At 39.7% G+C, this 23,111-nt stretch overlaps 2 protein-coding genes across 8 annotated transcripts in view; one reads left to right on the top strand and one right to left on the bottom strand.

Moving 5' to 3' along the window:
• mink1 (misshapen-like kinase 1) overlaps positions 1-4,904 on the top strand; it is a 44,174-nt gene extending 39,270 nt beyond the window's left edge. For all 7 annotated transcript variants that reach the window (XM_034098904.2, XM_034098900.2, XM_034098903.2 and 4 more), the window contains one exon: positions 31-4,904. In XM_034098904.2, the coding sequence (XP_033954795.1) occupies positions 31-114 (84 nt within the window). In that variant the 3' untranslated portion in view covers positions 115-4,904. The remainder of the gene's footprint in view (positions 1-30) is intronic.
• A 1,146-nt stretch (positions 4,905-6,050) lies between these two features.
• On the bottom strand, positions 6,051-20,998 carry gnb2 (guanine nucleotide binding protein (G protein), beta polypeptide 2). Its single transcript, XM_034098918.2, has 10 exons — positions 20,265-20,998; positions 18,479-18,557; positions 18,337-18,375; positions 17,733-17,839; positions 16,544-16,607; positions 15,027-15,189; positions 12,979-13,045; positions 12,693-12,894; positions 9,634-9,850; positions 6,051-8,613 (listed from the first exon to the last, which is right to left on the bottom strand). The coding sequence occupies exons 2-10, from the start codon at positions 18,533-18,535 to the stop codon at positions 8,507-8,509; spliced, it is 1,023 nt and encodes a 340-aa protein (XP_033954809.1). The 5' UTR covers positions 18,536-18,557; positions 20,265-20,998; the 3' UTR covers positions 6,051-8,506.
• Between the last annotated feature and the right edge of the window lie 2,113 nt (positions 20,999-23,111).

The raw sequence follows: 23,111 nt of genomic DNA, 5'->3' as shown, positions 1-23,111 counted from the left end.
ATGTAACGGTGTGTCTGTTGCGCTCTCCAGGTGTTCTTCGCCTCGGTGCGGTCCGGCGGCAGCAGCCAGGTGTACTTCATGACGTTGAACAGAAACTGCATCATGAACTGGTGAAGAATCAGCTGCTCGGTCAGTGTGTCGACAGCAGGGGGTCGAGAGGAAGTGATCACAAGCGCATGAATACACACATGCGAAAAAACCTCCCGTTTATCTACAGCTCTCTCATACACTCATGTTTCACACACACACACACACACACACACACACACACACACACACACACACACACACACACACACACACACACACACACACACACACACACACTCTCTCTTAGACCAACACACACACACACACACACACAATTTCATTCCATTCCCCTCTGATAACACTAGCTTCAAATGTTAATACCATTTATTGATTTGTACTGTAAATATTCCTGTCTTGATTTACTTTAATTGGTGGTTTTCAGTCGTATCTATTTAGTTCCTCTACTTGTGAAGTGTGTGACATTCCTTAAAGGTTCGACAGTACGTTCTGAAGAAGGCATTATTTATCAAATCCTGTTCGTTTAAATGAAGCTGTAAATAGGTAGCGCCTTACACTTAGATCCGAATCATCTGCAGGCCTTTTATTTAGCCTCGGTGTGTTGCTACCCAACAAATGGACGTGAAATAATTCAATGCTGGAAATCTGAGGCTTAATGGAAGGATTTAATACACGCATATTACAAATGTACATTCAAGTCGAGACAAAGTAGCTAGTTGAAGTATTTGTAGTTTCCGTATCATAACCTGAAGTCTGGCTTCCACTAACTTTGCCTGAATGATAATGCAACTCTTAATCACAGCAAGTAAGCCTTGAAAGATTTAAAAAGCAAAATAGATTTCAGTTAAAAAACTAATAAATGATTAAAAAAACAATCGGAAGTCTCATAAATGTGCAGTACTCTGACTCCGTGATGTGAAATCTCCTGCTTTGCCTTTTCCTCTCGAAGGTGAAGCCTTCATTATTTGACTCATCAGACTTTTCTGTCTTCATAGATTTACAAAAAATACAACAAAAAAAACGTTATTTATATGTAGTGATTGCGTCTTGGTATTGGCCTACTGATCTTCTTAATTTGACTGTAATTATATTGCCATTATATTGCAATATATGCTATTCTGTGGCGTTTCTGTTTGGAGAGGGATGTGTAAGGTCGGTAGGGAGTGACGGGATGTTTGTCAGGAACGTAAGACATGTAGAAACGTAGTAAGACAGTGATTAATGGAGATCATTATATTTCAGTTCTTAGTGCGGATCTCTTCGTGTGGTTCGTCTTCGGCCAGTGGAAAGATGACTGTAGGGTGACTCTGCAATACCACAGAGGACTGCTGGAACACATGAGGCTTAATATATTTGATATATATATATATATATACACTCTGCCAAAGTCCACAGCATAATCTGCAATGGGGTGATGGGTCGAAGCCAAAGGCGGTCGCGCTTATATGGGGGTTTTAGGAGAAACATCTCGAACCAATGTTCCTTTCTGTACTTCCAGAACTGATATTCTGGTGTTCCTGAAGTCTTTACTCTCCAGTAGTAATCTAGTAGTTTTCCCTTTGTTTAGTGCTCTGCTCTCACACAGCAGACCTTACGGTAAAGGTGTGAGGCAGCGCTATCGGGAAGTAGCTTGGCTTTTGTTTGTTCTGTCAGCAGAGGGTAGGTCAACACGTGATCCACGGTGTTTCAACACTTCCACAGCACTTTGCTTTCAACAGGTGGACTTTTCTGCGATCCCATCATGTCTCTCGTCAGCATGGAGTTGGAGAAATGTCTACAAAGTAGAGTTTATAAATACAAGCTGACAACGCAACTGTACTTTTCTTCTGGAAGGTTTTGGGTTCTATCGAAAGGAGTCTTGGCTAGTGATCAGTGGGAAAGAAGATATATTTAATAGTGGCACAGAGGAAGTTTAAGCAAAGATTATATAAATAGATGTTCAATTTTATGGTGGATAGATTATAAAAACAAACTGTATATGGGCATGGAAAGCACTTTCACTTCTGTAAACATACATTTATAAATATATCCAACAGATTCTTGGTGTGCATGTAAGCCATTGAAATAGAGTATGTAGTACTGTATCAAAGTTGTTTTCCCCTTTTTAGCAAAAGTGTTTTTATTCTTGAATATCTGTTGCGTGCCATGACTTATATTTCAAAATGTCACCACTACAATCCACCGGGAGCTCTGGCACTCGTGCTTTTTATGGTACAAAGACATCATCACTTTTGATCAATCTGCCATGTTTACAGTCAAAGCAGTGCCTTGGAGTTGGGAAGAAGAGATGTTTAAGGATGGGTTATGAGCCCCCGCCCCACTTGTCTCTTACTTGAAATCCCATGAAGAAGAGGCACAGCTATATTTGCTCCTTCAATATGATTTATGTCATGTGCCATTTAAGTGCACTTATGTCAAATCCAGAATATCCTGCTGATGTTCTTGAGTTGCTTTTTGGCACCTTGTATATTACCTAAAAAAACAACAACAACAACAACAACAGAAAGTGGCAATAACAAATATTTAACACATGTCAAATGAATCCAGTGTAACGGATATACTCACAGTGGGAGCCCGCCTAGTAAAAAGCCATACGTGTGTTGTGTGAAGTCAACTCCGATCGATGCAGCCCTGTGAGTGACGTCTGCTCAGAAAACGAATCCAGATGTTGATCGTGTAATCTTGGTAGTGGGGAAAGTATCTTGATTATATTCTGAGAAGCCTATTTTATAAGATATGTAAATTAGTCTATATTGAGAAATCAAAGTGAATGTACATCTATGAGACAGATTTGTATTTATATGAACATGTGTACCGCTCTATTAATCAAAGCACAATGTATTTTACGGCAGAGAGATCAAAGCTAGAATTAGGTGGTGTTTTCTTTATTCCTAATTCATCTTCTATTAGTAGTTCTCGTGAATCGAGTAGACAGCTGTGTGTGCGTAGGCTGTCAGTAACTGCAGCGTTTCTGTTCACTTATATAGACGTATACAAATACTGTCTGCTGTCTTCTCCCTCCCAGCTGTGATTCAGACACTCGGGGGGACGTGCAGATCGGTTCTGGCCTCGGGTGTAATTTGCCTTTGTGAGGTTGACAGGATGTTAAAAATGCTCAGGCTGTGATGTGAGGGGCGGGACGTCCCTTGGCGGGAGGCGTTATGGTATTGTATAAAAATCGGAAGCATTCGGCACGTGAGGATTGCATCGATCAATTAGCGACAGTTACAGACAAAGACAATTAGGATTTCTTGACTATGTTAATTGTGTGTTTTGTCACCAGGTATGAAAGATCTTAAAGGGTAACTCCAATGATTTTGCACATCAATATGTTAGCGCGTCTTGTGGAGTCAAACAGCATATTGAAATTATTATTATTTTTATTTTCTGGCTCATCAGAAAATTCCTACATGTGTCCCAAAGCAGGGGAAGTTTCAGGCAATGTCTTCCCCTCTATCTCCTCTTTTCAACACTTTATCTCTGAAAGGCACTCTCTGGAACAACACATACAACGTGTGTATTGCACAGAGCAAACAGGAGTGTAATCGTCTCAGTGTAGTGGAGTGGCAACCAATAATACCCCAAAGAAATAAATGAAACATTATGAAGTATATTTACAACAATACAACACATGTGAAGTCTGATCAACCACCTCAACTGATCAGTCAGTTGTTTAGGGCTGAAGTGTTGGGCGTGTTGAGTTGGAAAGACTTGATCTGCCCAGACCAAGATATCCCATCAAAATAATGGCATTGATGTTGCATTGTGGGCAATGTAGTCACCAGATTTTCACCAGCATTGATGTGTAAAATCAGTGCAGTTATCTGTAAAACACATTCTCATGTTGCATTATGTCATATGTACTTAACTGCACAAGCTTTGAGAAATTATAATTTGACTTAATGAAAACAGAAATGATCTCAATACAAGCACTTGCTCAAACTTCAGTGGTTAAATCATCTAGTCAAATGTAAATGAATATATGTTTAGTTATTGGTTGAGATAATTGAGTCTGAATTTAATTCCAAATATAACACTTGCTGTCTTATTGTGCTGCACAATCATTGGTTGCAGTTTGAAAGACAGAAGAGAAGTTTGTGGTTGTGGATTCTCCTAAAAGCACCTTAAGGTGTAAAAGTGCTATTTCATTTTGTGCCAAGAGCCATTAAAAGACCCTCACAAGTCTTTAGTTTGAGTGTCATTGAAGCACGACCTGATGTAACGTGGCTTCACTGTAGGTGTACAACATCCTCTTTGGGGGGCAGATGATGACATTTCTTTTAAATAAGCAATACAAGCATTTGAACAAATCAAACAAAATGGCTGTCCATCTCAGTGTGACCTACAGGAAGTGGCTCTTCAGTGGCCTTTGGCGGACTGAATGTAGGCTGGATTGTGTGTTGCTCGTTATCGACGTCTGTACTTTACTTTTCTCAAACTATTGCTTATCTCCGCTGGGATGCTTTTTCTTCTCATGCTATAATGAAATCCAAGAAACTGCCTTTACAAACTACGGATAGATGATGGCTAATATTCTGATGAGGCACTCTTCCCTATATTTCTAATCAATCAGGTGTGAATGGATTAGGAGGCAGATCAAACTTTGGGAGCTCTAAAACGATCTTTAGACAGAACTACAATACTTACCATTCTTTTCAAAATCCTTTCTCTTTTTTTAAAAGACGATAAACATCTTAGCAATGTTTTAGTGTGTGTGCGTGCGTCCGTGTTACTTGTGAGGTTCACTCCAGATTGTATTTCATAGACTGATAAACTTTAAAACTTTCAAAAGATTGTGTTGAATGAATTCATGTCTTAATACAGAACTGTTTGAAAAATAAAATACCTTAATCTCATCAGTCTTGGTTTCCTTTCTTTGCACTATGACAAATGTTCATTACATGTCTGACTTTAACTACATTTCTTTGAATAATTATTGATATTGTGGAGGCTCATATTGACTCTCCAAAATAAAAGGCCCTGCACAAGAGATTTCCTGTATTGATTACAGTTTGGTTTTTAAAAGGTAATTGTTCTTGGACCTTTAGATACAATTAGAGAAAAGGAAATAAAGCAGAATAATTAAGTGACTGCTCCGAGTTTACCACTGGTGTTCAGCAGAGGTGGGAGAAGTACTCGGATATAACAAGTGACGTAATGTAATCGTGTACTTGAGTAAAAGTAGAAGTACCAGAGTGTAGGAATACTCTGTTACAAGTAAGTCCTGCATTTAAAATGTTACTCAAGTAAAAGTAAAAAAAGTATTGGCATCAAAATATACTTTAAGTACCAAAAGTAAAAGTAGTCATTGTGCAGGTCCATTTCAGAATAATATATATGATATGTTTTATAATGATTGATCATTAAAGTGTTCTCAAAGCTGGTAAAGGTGCAGCTTAATAACTACTGCAGGGTAGCTGGTGAATTTACTCCAGGTGGAACTAAATTCTGATTTAACACTTGATTTCACATCATTCATTCAGATCTGTAACTAAAGTTATTAATGCAGTGGAGTAAAAGTACACCATGTACCGCTGCACTGTAGTGGAGTAGAAGTACAAAGTAGCATAACATGGAAATACTCAAGTAAAGTACAAATACCTCAATATTGTACTTAAGTACAGTACTACGGTAAATGTACTTAGTTACTTCCCAACTCTGGTGTTTAGTGCCTTTAATACAATAGTAATGAAATGAGAAATGTCCGCTAGTGTTGAACCACATGATGGTGCTCAAATCACTGGATGTGTATCATTTACTTTATGTGCACTTTGCTTTGAAGACTGTGAATATGTCCACTTATTTTAACATAAATGAATAGCCTCAAAGTTAAGGTAGGCCTTTTCGATGTAAAACCATCGAGTGTAAAACATATTTTATCCTGTTTGTGAAGCTGAGGAGACGAGGCAGCTGCTGCGCCCCCTGGCGGCTGGAGGTACAAACACTTGAATCTGCACATCGTGTCTGAGACACTTCAATCAGAATGTAAGAAAAACACAAAGTGAATTATGAATTGTATTATTATCAATACACAAAACTGCAGCCAGTCCGGACTAAATATGTCCCCTAATCTAAGAGCAAACATCCTGAATCTGAACACATGACGGACGTCTAAAAAAGCCAATCCTCTTTTTACCTGCCACAATCTGAGCAGTGGAGACCACACACACACATCATTTACACACACTGTTATGTACATTACATTGATATTATTTTTATTACAATAATTTTGATTTGTTTAATAATATCCATCAGTTATGTTCAGCTTCCTTCCTTGTTTTTAATTACATAATATTGTGATTATTGTTGTACCACTTTGTATGTGCTTTGGCAACACTGTTTTTGATATTGTCATGCCAATAAAGATTCATTGGATTTGAATGATCCTTACCCAAACTATTAGTCTGTTAAACATTGATGAATGATTTGGCAAAAACCATCAGTGTGCCCTTACCACGTTGTCTTTCTGCAATACAAACCGAGCACAGAATATTCCAACTTTGTGTTTTCTTGCCTTTTTTACTTGTTTCCCTCGTGGATTTTAACCTTGCATTATAAACCAAGTAGAATACATCATCACCCACATCTTATTACCTAAAGCTTCTTTTTTTATGTAGGAATTGATGGTCAATAGAATTAATTGAAATCAAATTAAACCTAATAATATAATTTATAAAAGGCAAAACTTTAATCATTTTTCAAAATGTACAGCAGATGACCACAGATCTTTTTAATTTGAATTAAACATCCCCAACCGGTGACCAGTATTTCAAATAACATAATATGGAACCATCCATGTTTTGTTTTTTGTGGCAATTGGATGAAATAACACCTTAAAAACATGAAGAAACTGGTCACATTTGAGTAAAACAGGAAGGTTAATAGGATATTCTTTAATTAATTTAACGACAACATTTCAAATGACCCCTCTTTTCCATAATATCAAAAAAAAAATTTGTAAAATAAGAATAACTAATTAAAATTGACAAAATTGACCTATGCTGTAAAATTACCAATTGTATAGTTTCTAAATAGCGTGGGAACCTTTCAGGTCAATGTGTGTGTTGCAAATCCAGTACCAGACATATCATGTGTAATCATATCAAATGGCCAAACTGTACCTCTTTACATCGAGTTCATCACTTCCACAGTGTGTGAATAAAGAAAACCACGATAACTGGCAGGAGAGGCTATTTATTTATTAATATTATGTACAATTATACCATCGTAAAGTCCAGATAATACATTGACAAAGTCAAAGTATGAATACTGGCTCCTGCTTTATTAAGATGTGTCTTATAATGCTTTTATTTTTTCACCCACCTTTTTTGAATCTCAGATCTTTTTTTTAATGTTAATTTAACTGTATCAATATTCTCTATTAATAATCCTTAAAGTGTATCTGAGGCACACAGGGAGAACATGAATAAAATAAGTGTAAAAAATAAAACAAGTAGAGCAGATGTACTGTGTGTGGGGGGTACGTATCTATAAAAACAGTGACTACATAATGTCTCGAGCCAGATGAAAATAAGAGTTGATATTCTCCTCTTTTTTCAGTGTCGATGGACTCACATGACTCTCTCCTCACTTCCTTCACATTAGTGTCGCAGAGATACATGTGCTACCGAGACAAAAATAGTACAGAAATGTTTTGTCTGAAGTGCATTTTGGACTTCATTGTAAACAAAGACAGAATTGTCCAATAACATCTTCTCCCCTGTTTAACTGGAGGAGCAGTGTCTCGCAGGAAAAACTATGTGTGTGTGTGTGTGTGTGTGTGTGTGTGTGTGTGTGTGTGTGTGTGTGTGTGTGTGTGTGTGTGTGTGTGTGTGTGTGTGTGTGTGTGTGTGTGTGTGTGTGTGTGTGTGTGTGTGTGTGTGTGTGTGTGTGTGTGTGTGTGTGTGTGAATGAGCGTGTTAGACGTGTTAAAAGGCTTCAGGTCATAGTGGCATTTGTGTTTTGTTTTTTTATTTAAGCAACTGAAGATTCAACTGTTTTTGTCACATTTTTACATTTTACAGAATACGTGTGTGTGTTTGTGTGTGTGTGTGCATGTGCGGGTCTTTACTTAAATCAGCTGTAGGTAGTGTGCATGTGTGTGTGTGTGTGTGTGTGTGTGTGTGTGTGTGTGTGTGTGTGTGTGTGTGTGTGCGCGTGTGTGTATAAAGTCATACCTAAGTCATATATATTATGTACAGTACAATGTTGCAGTTTGTCTGTTGAATCTTACATACAGTGAATACAGGGTGCAAACTGTGTCCAAAGAAGGGAGCTGTGTGTGTGTGTGTGTGTGTGTGTGTGTGTGTGTGTGTGTGTGTGTGTGTGTGTGTGTGTGTGTGTGTGTGTGTGTGTGTGTGTGTGTGTGTGTGTGTGTGTGAGTGTGTGTGTGTGTGTGTGTGTGTGTGTGTGTGTGTGTGTGAGTGTGTGTGTGTGTGTTGCTGTCGGTGTGCACAGCTCAGTTCCAGATCTTGAGGAAGCTGTCCCAGGACCCGGTGCTCACCGCCATACCGTCATCCGTCACACCCAGACAGCTCACACGATTGTCATGGCCGGCCAGGACCCCTGCAGGGGGGACGGGGACAGACAAAAGAACACTTGTTACTCTAAAATATTTTGCTCTCAAGACTGCAGTGAAACGCTTTTGAACACATAGCGACCTTGTGTTTCGAACTGCGTTAACTTGCAACACATTTTGTTACAAAACAAGGCTCGAGACGTGTGAATCAACTGGTCGAAAACATTACCGTCACAGCTCCCTTCCGTTGTTTCCATATAGAGGACATATAACGCTCGTTTACGGGTTCATATTAGTAACCGGAGGGAGCTTTGGGACCATTGACATGCACTAAAACCTGTATGCCACACTACAGGAAAGGGAAAACCCCAAAAGCATAACAGGGCCTCTTGATGACGTTATGCCACTCGTGGTTAATTAGAGGGCACCAGGTGAACTCTTACTTGGTATTTGAGTCAATAATTGAGTTAGTGTACAATGTGTTACATGTCCCTCTTATAACCCTAGTTTAGACGATTTTAAGATGCAAGTTGCAAAAAGAAACACCGTATACTAACTTTTGTAAAACTACTAATATTGTTGACGTCTAAACGGAGTGACTCTACATTTAAAGTATTACTTTAGAGCAGGGGTGTCCAAACTACGGCTCGGGGGCCAAACGCGGCCCGCGGACCATCTTGAATCGGCCCTCAGCAAGTTCAAAAGGTATAATGGAATATGGCCCACAAATTAAACTTGTGCTTGTCTTATATTGTACTTCTTGAATATAAATGTAAAAATATATTACACAGTAGTATTCATGACCACTTTTCAAATACATTCAGTCAATCAAAGTTGGAAACATTTGAACATTTCCTTATTATAATCAATCTGAGGCTTCTGTTTTAAGGGGTGAGCTGATACCACTCACAAGCATCATTTACCTACATTTGATTGATTTTGCTAACTTATAACTGAACCTATGAGGCGATATACCTCCAGTGAGCGGCCCAGCCCTTCGTATATTTTTCAGTATGTGGCCCTCTGTGAAAAAACACCCGGATTTAGAGCTACTCGTTGTCACCCACCTGCTCTGTCTCCCTTCATGGCGTCCCAGATGTTGCAGTTAAAGTCGTCGTAACCGGCCAGCAGCAGGCGGCCGGAGCGAGAGAAAGCCACGGAGGTGATGCCGCAGATGATGTTGTCATGGCAATAGAGGCTGAGCTCCTGGTCGGCACGGAGATCGAACAGCCTGCAGGTGGCGTCGTCCGAGCCGGTGGCGAAGGCGCTGCCGTTGGGAAAGAACTGAGGAGGAGGAGAAGAAGAAGAAGGAGGATAAGAAGCAGGAAGAGAGGAAAAGGCCCAATTCCAAATGGACGCGCCAAGCCCTTTAGCTAGTGCACAGATTAAAATCTTTGTAGTGGTCAAACGGTGGAACTACAACCTCCGTGTCTGCCCGTTACGTCATTGGACCAAACTCAACGACAGAGTCTATTAGTACTATTAGGGCCTTGAAGTTGTAAAATGTGCTAAAATCTGTATCCGGAGTTATTTTACCTCTGCTTACATTTGACTGAGCCCGAGAGCAGGAGTTCGAAGGCGGAGCTTGAGGAAAACTCAAGTGCTCTATTGGCCCAGATATGGTACTTTAATGAACAAGGTCCCGCCTCCAACTGTATATCCAGCTCTCTTTATACCTCCATTGTTACAAGTGCTGTTAGAAACCCACTACTGTGGAGAGGGAAGTCTGCATTGGTCCTGGCTTAACCACCTGACCATTAGTTCCATGCAAAAAATAATAGTAAACTGAAAATAAGATAAGATATTGAAATGTAAAGATGAAATTGTATTTTCATTTTTTTTTTTTTACTTACAATCATTTATTTGTGTCTAATCTAGAAAAGTTTGCATTTGATTGCAGGGACCGTCGCAAAAACCAATCGGCTTGTGAACATCAGATAAAAAATGAAAATAAGTTTACAAAAAATGAAAATACCACGATAGATTTAGAGTTTTATTACAAATAATATATTAATTAAATACTTTTTTTTGTCCAGGTGATGCTGATTATTAACCGTTGTTGTGAAAAGTTACAACATTTCCTGTTTCTGCCGGAGAGAGGGGAGTTCTTCCCAACGCCTCAAAGAAGGAGCCTCATCAGCTGTGAGTGTGAACAGACAGAGTTTGGGGGAGTGTGTAGGGGGTCCGTTTGGAATTGGGCCTACGGAAATACTCTTAACAAGAGATGATAAGTAGGTAAATCCTTGTTCTACGATTCCCCTTAGCTACTCGCTTCTCTGCTCTCAGACTGAATCTGATCAATTGGAGAGATTTAAAACCAGCAATATGTTTTATTGTGGATCCTTCCACCCGTCATGTATGGGCTGTAACCTTTGTGGTGCATCCGTCCAGAATCAGATGGAGTCAGGATGTTCAGATATGGTGTTAATTGATAATCTTGTTAATCCTCTGGCGTGCTCCTAGTTTAAATCCCCCCCCCCCCCAAAGCTGGAGACAAGACAGCGTGTGACGTCACTGCGAGACAAATCCTGGAACTGCTCTGTTGCTATGAGAGTCGGACGGAGGACAGGAAGGACACTTTAGACCACTAAGGATACCAGGCTTCTAATGTTAGTTAATAGACAGCACAAGGCAGCTTATTTTCTTTTTTTATCTCGTATATATTTAGATATTTAATTGGCTGGATGAAACTATATGTCTTAATATTGTTTTTATTTATTTTCTGTCAATATGTGTTGACCCTTAGTTCGTTTTTCAATCCACTTTGTGGCTTAAGTGTTTTTTTTAATGGCAAATTAAAGACCATTAATGAGTCCAAGGTGATGTTTTTAAATATGTTGTCAGTCCGAAACTAAAATATATTGTGTTTTAAATTAAATAAAACAGAGAAAAGCAGGACATCTGAATTGCTGAAAAAAGCTAATTCTACCATTTGGACTTTAAAAAAATACATTAACGACCAATGTGTTATCAAATAAATGGTTTAATCCACCAATTGACTTATTGACGGGTTAACTTGTCTTTGCAGCTCTAGTAAATCTTTCATATTTTGTATTAAATGTAGCATATCTTTTGATTTATGGTAATTTTAAAGACACCAATTGTTTGATTAAATAGTACTTTGCATGAGAAGTGAATTGAACTTATATAAGATAAGGATAAATAATAAAAAAGTACGTATTGAGACAGTTTGGCCACAGAGCCACCATGCCCTTTCACACTCACACAGATGGCGTTGATGTCCGACTCGAAGTGATGTTTTTAAATATGTTGTCAGTCCAAAACCAAAAGATAATGTGTTTAAAATGAAATAAAACAGAAAAAAGCAGGAAATCCTAATATTTCAGAAGCTGAAAACAGCCATTTCTACCATTTGAATAAATAAATAAATGTATTTAATTTTGCATTAAATGTAGCATATCTTTTGATGTATGGTGATTTTTAAGACCCCAATTGTTTGATTAAATACTGCTTCCCATGATAAGTGAATAGGATAAATAATAAAAATAGTACGTATTTAGACAGTTTAACGTTTTTACGGTTAAGTACCGCAGCGGACTAAAACCAGCACACTAAGGGACAGTTTCATCCCACAGGCCATAAGACTGACACCTGCACTTTTGAAAGAACATCCATAACATTAATCTGTCTGCAACTTATATCAATATTCCAATTACTGTATAGACTATTCTGCACAATTTCTATTATATTCTATTTGATTTGATTTACTTGCACTATTATCTGTTTTATTGTGTTGCACTGTGGGAGGAGCCTGTGACCTAAGATTTTCATTGATATATCTACACTGTAGCTCTGAACACATGACAATAAAAGCCTTGAATCTTGAACAAAGTGTGTACTTTGGCCACTGCCCTTCCACACACACAGATGGCGTTGATGTCCGACTCGAGGGGATGTTTTTAAATATGCAGCTCGAGTAAATCTTTCATGTTTTGTATTAAATATAGCATATCTTTTGATTTTAGGGATTTTTAAGACCCGAATTGTTTGACTAAACACTACTTCCCATGATAAATGAACTGAACTTATATAAGATAAGGATAAACAATAAAAATAGAAGGTATTTAGACAATTTATAGTTTGGCCACTGCCCTTCCACACTCACACAGATGGCGTTGATGTCCGACTCGTGGCCGGTGAAGGTCTGCCGGCACATGCTGTCTCTGATGTCCCACAGTTTGACCGAGGCGTCGCAGGCTCCGGACACGAAGGTGCGCAGGTCGGGCGACAGAGACAGACTCATGACGTCTCCACTGTGGCCCGAGAACACTGTGGTCTGCTGACTCGTCTCGATGTCCCACAGTGCACTGGGGCAGAGAGAGGGCAGAGAGTTAGACACTGAGCAGAGTAGAAGAACATATGTATTTGCTTTTTAAATCTCTGTGGCTCACCAGGTGGTGTCTCCTGAACTCGTGATGATTTGATTGTCATCGATGAAACGGCAACATGACAGGTAACCTGAGAGAACAGAGGACAGGCGTCAGGGTGGGTTTTTCCCTTTCCTGTAGTGTGCTATTTGTTGTGCATGTAAATGGTCTGAAACGCCTCCATTGGACTCCTTTGTTAACTGTTCACTTCTGTTCTATCTAACCCTCGTGCTTCGATTGGCTAGAGAGAGGCGAAGTCCCTCCCTTTCCGGGGGACCTCCATGGGACCTTATTTTGGAAAGATCATGTATTGAAGTCAATGGAGAGAGAAAGATTATCTTTTCATCCCGTTTGAATTGTGCCATGAATTACACATATGATGTTTGTCAATTTAAAAGATAATTCTGCAAGTCAAAAAAATACAAATGTGTCGTAAAACTGTGAAGTAACACTTTTTTTTGTGTGAAACCGCTCAATGAACTACATCTCCCACCTCGCACCACACACCAAGAGGCCGTCACATTGGCACATTTCACCTCTTTCTTCAGAATGAAGTGAAAAGTATTAAAAGAGGTGAAAATCACTACAAGTCTGGGCACGTTGAGAGCTGTACATACACACAAGGGGAGTTAGTCGGTTCCGTGAGAGCCAGCATGCGGGACCGGGACTCTGGGATTTGTAGTCTTTCTAGTTGCGTATTTTTCATAGTCTTATATTTCAACAGTTTTACGACAAACTGTGACTTTTTTGACATGGAAATGATTTTAAGATTGACAAACATCATATGTGTAATTCGTGGCACAATTCAAACGGGATGGAAAGATAAGTTTTCTCTCTCCATTGACTTCAATACATACTTTTTCAGAAATAAGGTCCCATGGGGCGGAAGTAGATGGGCGTGACTTCGCCACTCTATCGCTCCCACACATTGTACCTGATAGACTAAGGGGTGGGACATCTCTAAGCAATTGACCAATCACAACAGAGCCGGCCAGCTAACCAATCAGAGCAGACTGGGCTCTGGTTTCAGACAGAGGGTGAAAAGAGGTGCTGCAGCTCAGGCAGTATGAGAAAAATAAAGAGCTTTTTGAACATTAAAGCATGGAGACATGTCCCAGTAGAGACACTACATAATGTCCTCTTTAAGGGTAGTTGATAGTTGAGTGGAAGCTACTGTAATACAATAACCATGAAATAGGAATATTATGTAACAGTACACTGATTGTACAAAACATTAGGGGGAAAAGTGAATGTCATTTCCTGCATTTATATCAAACCATCAAATTATTTATTTATGATGGAGTTGGTTATCGAGCTTTCTGTTTTGTTGATCTTGACACCCGATACTTCATGACAATAACACAGTCTTTCCCGCAAAGAGCACGCTCGTTCGAAGACACCAAGAGAATCTGTTTCATTGGTCTTTATGGTTGCTGGTCGTTTTTTAATAGCATATTATAATTCCCATAGTTGTAAAACATTGGCCTCTTTTTATGATGCATTAATCACTATTTTAATCAAATGTAATGTTGATATAATTGCTCTTAGAAATACATTTTAACACTAAAGCATGCACAAAAAGGCAATGTGTGACCCGCAGTTATAACGTATTATACAACTTGAATCTTAAATGCTTTATGATTATTGTTATAACACAGTAAGAGAACATATGAGTGCTAATTACTATAATTATACAGTGCTATAAGCAGATTACAAGTCATTTAATGGACTTAGAAAGTGTTACATATTTTTAAAACCTTTCAAATTCTTTACAAATAGGTAACTGCAGCGTCATCTTGATATAAAGTCACAACCTATTTTGTGAATGACGTTCAGCAGCTACTGTCACAGTGGAGTCTCGCAGACGGGATGTCTCAGCTCATTAAGATGCCGCTGCCCTGCGATTAATTAACCATGTAAATTAAATCTTCATTGTTTAGGGGTTTTGGGAGCGGAGCTTTCCCACGAGGCCGAGGCGCTGCTGCTCGCTCTCCTGAAACATCGCATCAGTTTGACTCACAGGGAGGGTTGAACTCCAGGAGACGTGGGTTTTAGAGCGCCATGTTTCTCACCTGTGTGGCCAGGTAGCTCCCTGCTGACCCTCACGTTGCCCTCGCGAGTCTTCAGGCAGTAGATGGAGCAGATGTTGTCCAGGCCTCCGCAGGCCACGTAGTTCCCAGAGGGGGCGTACGCACAGGTCATCACCCAGGAGGAGCGCAAAGGGATCGCGTGTATCTAAGGAGGCATTAATACACGTTTAACTAGTCAAAATGTAAAGGTCTCCTATTATACTGTTTTTCATCAATATATTACAGCTCTCAGATATATACAGAACATGTCTCTGAAGTGTTTGGCTCCAAACACCAAACAGATCATTGCAGCATTACCCATAATCCCCTCTGTTTCAGCCCTGTTTCAAAAGTGCTGATTCCCTGTCTGTTACTTTAGATGAAAATAAGGAGCCCCTCCCCACGCCCCTCTGAGAGAGATTTGGTTACAAAGAACACAAAAGGCGCTTTCACACCTAGTACTTTTACCCGGAACTTTTATTTCCTGGAACTATCTAGTAAATCGCGTTCACACCGGAATATGTCCCTGAGGCAGGATTAGGCAAATGAAGCCACTGACGTCACTTCTTCTTCTGCTTTGGGTTTACTGGCAGGCCGCAAACCACTTCCTGGAGTTGGGGACTGGCTTCAGTAGAAGCTGCTGGGACTCCCAGCAGCTTCTACTGAAGCCTTCCGAGTAAATCGCCAGAACGCCGACACCTCCTCATCTCCACCGCTCCCATGTTTTATTTTGTGTTGCCATAAGTTAGCCTCTCTGCGTTTATGCGCTGGGCTAATGCTAATAATGCTAATGCGAGCAAATAAAATGGCGGCTTCACAAAACTTTTCTGAGTTTTACGGGGCGTGGTTTGCAATTCGCCCAGCCAATCAGAAATTGGAACCTTTTTCCCCTCAGGAAAGTCCCTGCTCTCTAGCAGGCACTGAAAAGGGGTGAAAAGGTTCGCAAAAAAAGTTCTAGTTCCAGGTTTTTTTGGTGTGAACGCAAAATCCCAGGAACTATCGGAACTATTCCTGGGAAAAGTACTCCGGTGTGAAAGAGCCTAGTGGTGCTCTAGGAGGAGATTCAGGTGATAAGGTGGGGGGGGGGGGTTACCTTGGTTGGTGATTGGCTAATGGTTACACAAGCCAAAAAATAGTTATGACATCATAAAGTGGCCGAAATCTGATCAGCTCATTTTCAGACAGGTTTTTATAGAAATGGATCAGGACAAACAGAGAGAGAATCTTTGTTCCTGAAACATTCAGAATCTCTTTCCACAGAGGGGACACATGGTTATGTAGAAGAGACATGGAGAAGTGGATTTTGCATAATAGGTGATCTTTAATAAGAGCATAGGTTTTGTTAACATTGAAAACATAATGTCCCTTGTAATGCAAGAATATGTCAGCATCGGTTACAAAATGAGTAAACCGCACTCCTAAGAGAGAAAGACTTTACTCCACTTTGATATCCAGTTGGAACGGAGGCCGAGTGGGATTATTTATCCAGCTGATAAACAGAATAATTCAGCTGACTTTACCTTGTTAGTGGTGTAGCTGTCCCACACGATCAGTTTTCCATCTTGAGAGGCACTAACCAGAAGCCTGTGGAGAGCAAACATACCTTATCTGTCAATGGACATATAACACTGTTGACTCTCAGTTAAAACACCTGTCTTCCACGTTGACAAGTCCACTAGTACAGCCAAAATGTAGAAAGATGGAAAGCTTTACCGTATATATTTCAGCACCGATCATGGGCAGATTAACCTCTTTTTGTGTGTGTTTGTGGCCTTACAAAGTCATTGTGTGCCTTTGTGGTTGTTTCCTTTGGCTGTCTTTGCAGCTGTTCTCTTTTTATATTTTTTTGTAGTTTCTTTTTGGTCATTTTGAGTCTTTTCCCGGTTGGTACATGTTTCTCTCTCAAAACATTGTGTGGGTAAAGGCCACACAATGCCTAACAACAGCTTTTGTGCTATTTAAAGGTGGGGTAGGTAATTTTGGAGAAACCAGCTCGAGTGCGCTAGAATTTGAAAATACACAGCCGGAAAAAATCTGCCACTCCCTTACAGAGCCCCTCCTCCAACAAACACGAACGCGCACATGACCAATGAGGGCACGAGATAAGTTTGTGCACAGGTGGAAGGCTGACAGGCAGGTAGGCCATCCAGTTACTTTAGCCGGGCCGGCTCAGATGATTGGTCGTGCTTTTTACAGTACTACGGCTTCCACAGATGACATTTTTTAATGGATTTATTGTCAAAGCACTTTAGATATTCATTGCTATCGGGATGTTAAGAGCATTCCATGGAATATAACAAAAAGTGTATCTCGAGCCGGTTTCTCAAACTTACCTACCCCACCTTTAAGTGTAGTGTATAGTACTGAACCTAAAACTGCTACAAACATGTTAAAAAACATCCCTTTGAGCTAAATGCTAATATTATCTCTCTAATGATAATTCCAAAATGCTGAATCAGGTGTAATGTTTACCATTTTCAACATTCAGTGTGTGTTAGCATGCTAACATTAGCTAATTAGCACTTAGCACAAAGAACAGTGTGAACAGGCAAAGACTTGGCTTAGATTTAGCTTAGACTAACACTTTTAGGCACAGCTAGTTTAGGCTACAGTTCAGTAAGGTTATCAAATGAAGTATTGTTTCTCTGTTGTATATTTAAATGTATTATAAACGTATAATTGAACATGTTCTGTATAGTATGGACTTACTTTGAGTCAGTGCCCCAGTGCATGGCGTAGATCTTAGCGAGATGGCCTCGGAGGGTGCGCCTCGTCCGCATCTGGATCCGCCCCACAGGATCCAGACCAGCAGTTATCTGGGTTAGAGAGCAGAGGTTAATCAAACAATTACACCTTCACCCTCCATCATTTTTTAATTGATAATTGAGTTCCAAGGTCCAGAGTGAAACTTGGATTCTAACAAAATGGTGAAAACCTGAGGACAAAACCCCGCACAGGGACATCTAGAAAGTCATGCCAAGTTAGATGATATGAATGCATAGAGATGTAAAAACTAATGTTATAAATGAATGGTTAAACCTCATGTTACTCTGGTGGTAATGTGGGTGGGAGCCGGTATAAATAACAATAACTCATCATGTATTTTTTACATGTAATTGTGCATGCCAAATTCAATAGCGTACACATTTTTTAACCTTCAAGGTCTTTAAAACCAAATGTAGTTGTACCTTTGGTTTAAGGTATCATGTTTCCATACTAATGGTCACCAAACCAATGGTTATCACTAAAATCAAGCTTCCCTTAAACATGTATAGATATTCATGATAGCTATACTTGGATCATTTGCACTTACCTGTGTCAGAGTTGAGTCTCCACATGCTTTCCTGGCATCCTAGTAGACAAGGGATCATAGTATGAAACAAATACATTTCAAACCATGTGAATATCAGCTTTATCTATACTAACGTTACAAACTGTAAAAACATTTGACTTACTCGTATCTGGTTCCTAAGCTGCTCAGCCTCCTGGCGAAGTTGCTCCAACTCACTCATTTTGGATTTTTCAAGCTGTCACCTGTTAGTGGGAAGAGTTCAAATGTCAGACTCTGATATACATCGAGCATAATCTCGGAATTAATACAAATAACTGCAGATGTATAAGTGAGGCCAATTTGGGATTAGCATAGTTTCATGCTGCCATAATCCCGTAATCCACGAGTCCACTTTCATCAAAAATTAATCAATTAAGTAAAATAAATGACTTAAAATACAGTCTGCCATTGATTTGAGATTAAAAAACAAAACAATTAGGTATAAAAAATGCATTTTAATCTCTAAAATGTACTGAAACCACACAGTGAGAAAAAACCTTGTAATCTGTTTACGGCTGTGCAACCATGCCTAGTTAAACTAGGGAGAATAATCTGTAATGACTAAACTGCTATCGAGCAGCCAGCATCGCTACCAGGCAGCAGAAACTGAGCGAACACTCCCTTTGAGGCTGAGGGAGAGCGTAACACTACACAGGTCGTGTGTCAAGGCAGAACTTGTGCTAATGCTGGACACACTCATCTGTATCTCATCTGAACGCTGTGGTTTCTTAAAAATGAACATGGCAGGAGATGTTTCATTTAGCTACGGGCCAACTGAGGTCATGCAAATACTGTACATCACATCCAATATGGAGGCAGCATATCCCTGATATGAGCACAGTTACTCATTCAAAGAGGGAGCCTCTATTTGCATTTGTGCAGCAATTCAAATCCTCAGCAAACATGCATACAGTGCACAGCGAAAAGGAAGAGCAATTAGCTACAGTAGGTCACTGTTCCCTGGAGGGACCTGCGACCAGATGGATCACACGGCACTAATGGACGCCAAAAGGGGTGCATCATGGGTCTCAGTCTCCTGGCACAGCTGCTCATTTAGCCAATGAGGAGGAGAAAGGCTGAGGGGGGGTGATGATGCATCAGAGGATCAGGCCTGGATGGGTCCAGCCAGATGCTCGATGGCATGTTTTTGTCGCCTGCGAGCATCGACTGGAGGGCGAGCAGATTTGTGCTGAAGTCATGCCAATGGTAGAAAAAGACACACATCATATAGACTCCACCTGCACTGATGCATGGCTGAGTAGCTGAGCATACATGATGATGCTGATGAGGGGGGTTAGAATAAAGCTGTGATTACAGAGTCCTGGCCTTTAAAGAGCATATTTTATAACACAAGGAGAGAAAGAACATGATGCCATAGTGTGACTGGCCCCACCCCTTCAAGATGCACATCTGATGTGGAGCTACACCACCATGGCATTGCCTCCATCTGCAGCTGGAGGAGATGCAGAGCCCACACATTACTGTATGTTAGAGTAAATGTTAATGTCAAGAGAAACGGTGCAGATCCCAGGTTAACACATGCAGGCCTGGGAGCTCCGCACGGAAATAAAACCGCAGTAAAAGAAAAAAGCCTCGATCCAAATATATATCAATAAATATATATAGGATGTGCTCCATAACGATGTTCATTTCACCGTCTGCAGCATTAACACTCGTCCTAGTGTATTTAAATAGGAGGACAGGCCCCGTGAATGCATGCTACATCACATATTGATCAGGGAAGGCCTTGGCCACATCTTGTTTCAGATGCTCAGCTCCTAAAATGCGGATGTAGCTAAATTAATTTAGTCGAAATGATGCCACGAATAGGCACATCATCACCCAGCCATTTTACCCTCAATAGGCCGGCCTACATCAGCCTGTCACAGCGTTTCATAATGGGTGGCTACCTGTTAATTCTCCCGATGATTTGCTGGTTTTTCCCCCTCTGCCGTTACAAAAAAAAACCGAAGGCAGCGTCCCCACAAAAAAAATCCGCTGGAGGATTTAGTCTTTTCTGCTCATTAAAAAAAATGAGATCCACTTAAAGCTCCGTGTGTCACGATTAGGCTATTTCCAAATCCTTCAGCGAACAGGCAAACGCAGGAGGGCTACACACATTTCCATTTCTCTGCTGTGGTGGAGCCTGCTGAAAAAAGATGAAATCTGCTGCTGTGTTGCCGTTTCCTCCTCGAAAAGGTTTTTTTTTTTCACGCCCGATCAGTTAACAAACACATCTTTGTCCAAATGCGACGTAAACAAACACAATTGAGCAGCTCGGTCCCCTGGCCCGCATCAAGCACTGTCCATTAAATACTATTCAGTCCGTTTTACTCCGATTCTGCTTCTTGTGACGTTATCCTCGTTTCCTTCCTCTCTTTGGTTTCCTCCTCCCTCTGCCGACACTTCATCAGGACAACCGCCTCCGAGCCTACAATGAATTACTGAGGGAAGATCTGCCTCACATAGGAGAATAACAGCATTAGAAAAGGATAATGGCTGCAAGAAACCATCCCATCAGAAGATCTACTGCATGTATTTTCTGTCAGTAATGAGAGGCATGTCGGTCAGAGATCCACACGGTTCCTGTTTTCTCTCCTCTGAATATCATCATTCAGAAACAGGCAGATCACGCGGTGGGCGATTGCAAAAAAAGGGTTCTGAAATCAGGGCATGAAGCATGTTTCAACCACACCCATCTATTAACAGTGGTGTAGAGTAACTAAGTAGATGTACTCAAGTACTGTAAGCCTACTTAGGTACAATTTTTAGATACTCGTACTTTCCATTTTATGCTACTTCTACTCCACTACAATTCATAGTTAAATGGTGTACTTTTACTCCACTACTGTATGTAATACCTTTAGCTGCTTTACAGATTAGGATGATAATGATGTGAAATATAATCAAATGTTAAATCAGACTTTAGTTCCACCTGGAGTAAATTCACAAGCTGCCCTGCAGAGTCAAAACTAGCTGCACCTTTACCAGCTTTGATAACACTTAAATGATGAATAATTATAAAACATATCATATATTAGGACCAATCTGCAGAATGAGGTACTTTAAGTATATTTTGATGCTAATAGCTTAGTACTTTAACATTTTGAATGCAGGTGTTTAACTTGTAACAGAGTATTTCTACACCATGGTAGGCCTACTTCTACTATTACTCAAGTACAAGATCTGAGTACTTCTCCCATCTCTGGTATCCTCTTCACTTTACAGAATAGAATATATTCAACACTATGGTTACTGCACAGAGTGCAAGTACTAAGACAACGACATGCAGTAAGCATCTAAACAGAAGTGCGAAAGAAGCAGTAAAGTGCAGTGTTATTCATAGTATAGTACATATGACAGATATAAAGAGTAGTATTTACAGTAGTATTTACAGAATGAACAGTACGTATAAAACACAGTAGTATAGAAATTGAATACACTATAGAGCAGGTATAAATAATTATTTAAACAATTATTGACGCGTTTAAATACTATGAATAAATATGAGTCAGCTTTAGAAGATATAGTTCAATGGGCCTACATCCGGCCTTTCCAGTGAATTTGGAGGTCAGATGAACAAGAGAGCAGAGCATGAACATGTGTGACCTGATGTTTGGATCAGGTGACATCTTGCACTTTCTCTACTGTACACTGAAACTGATTCCCTCAGTGAGTCTGGAGCCTTGGGGAGATTTTAGATGGGAAGTAATGCATATTAAATTAATTGGATTGGATGTAATTCAGAAATTCACCCAATATTACTGCACAAGAGTGGGTTATCCTGTTATTCTGTTGATCTCTATCTATGTCTATCTATCTATATCTATCCATCCATCTATCTATCTATCTATCTATCTATCTATCTATCTATCTATATATCTATCTATCTATTTATCTATATCTATCTATCCATCTATCTATCTGTGAATCTCACTTTGTAATTGTAAAATGTTCTAAAAACAAAAAACAAAACATTAAAATCTAATATTTATTTCACTGTTCCAGTCTGTGATGAGTGTTACGTTTCAACAGTCAAGATAATAGACAGGCACATTATTAACCTGACACTGTATTTCTCTATGCAAATGTGTGGGCCCAGAGTATATTACACTTGTGCATGTGTAGCATTGGCATTATAGCGTTACAGAGTAATGGAAACCATTTGTCGCAGAACTTGCAAAGTAAAATTGTGGAGATGCTAACCAACAATTGGTAAACTGATAAGTAAATAGATCCTGCCCCCCTTAACCTCACACATTAATATCATACAATCCCTATCATGCCCTTGTTTATGATTTAGTTCTGTGTGTTTTCCTGGGGCAGAATGGATGCAGGCTTACACAGACTTCAAAGTGTACTACCTAGTAGTACCATGGTAACTCAGAAATTGGTAAATACTGCAGTAAATCAGATTGTATTACCATTGTATGTTATATTATGTTTCAATTCAGCATGTTAAATTATACAAATAAATCAAGTTAGTATTCTTCATTTGCCTCAGTGCAGTATTTTATTTGATGTACCATTGCATTCTACAGTATCTACTGTTACACGTACAAGTACCATGGTATTTTTGACAATGCTATGGTATTTGTAAAACATTTTAGTAGTATCATGGTGCATATACCATGGCATATTTGATAGGACCACGGTATATTTGACAGCACCATGGTGCATCCACAGTATATTTGATAGGTCCTGTTCCATAGCACATACTGTTTCCTGATGTGGTGGATCATCAATAGATCAATCAA

This window comes from Pseudochaenichthys georgianus, chromosome 14 (assembly GCF_902827115.2).
Source record: "Pseudochaenichthys georgianus chromosome 14, fPseGeo1.2, whole genome shotgun sequence".
In the NCBI taxonomy this organism is placed as follows: domain Eukaryota; kingdom Metazoa; phylum Chordata; class Actinopteri; order Perciformes; family Channichthyidae; genus Pseudochaenichthys; species Pseudochaenichthys georgianus.
This window is presented reverse-complemented; position numbering and strand designations above follow the sequence as displayed.

Excerpts from the sequence above, each read along its gene's own strand:
- gnb2 (XM_034098918.2), bottom strand. The coding sequence starts at position 18,535 with ATGAGTGAGTTGGAGCAACTTCGCCAGGAGGCTGAGCAGCTTAGGAAC. Across the intron at positions 17,840-18,336 it reads GAGACTCAACTCTGACACAG|ATAACTGCTGGTCTGGATCC; the intron begins GTAAGTGCAAAT and ends TCTCTAACCCAG. Across the intron at positions 15,190-16,543 it reads ACAGCTACACCACTAACAAG|ATACACGCGATCCCTTTGCG; the intron begins GTAAAGTCAGCT and ends ATGCCTCCTTAG.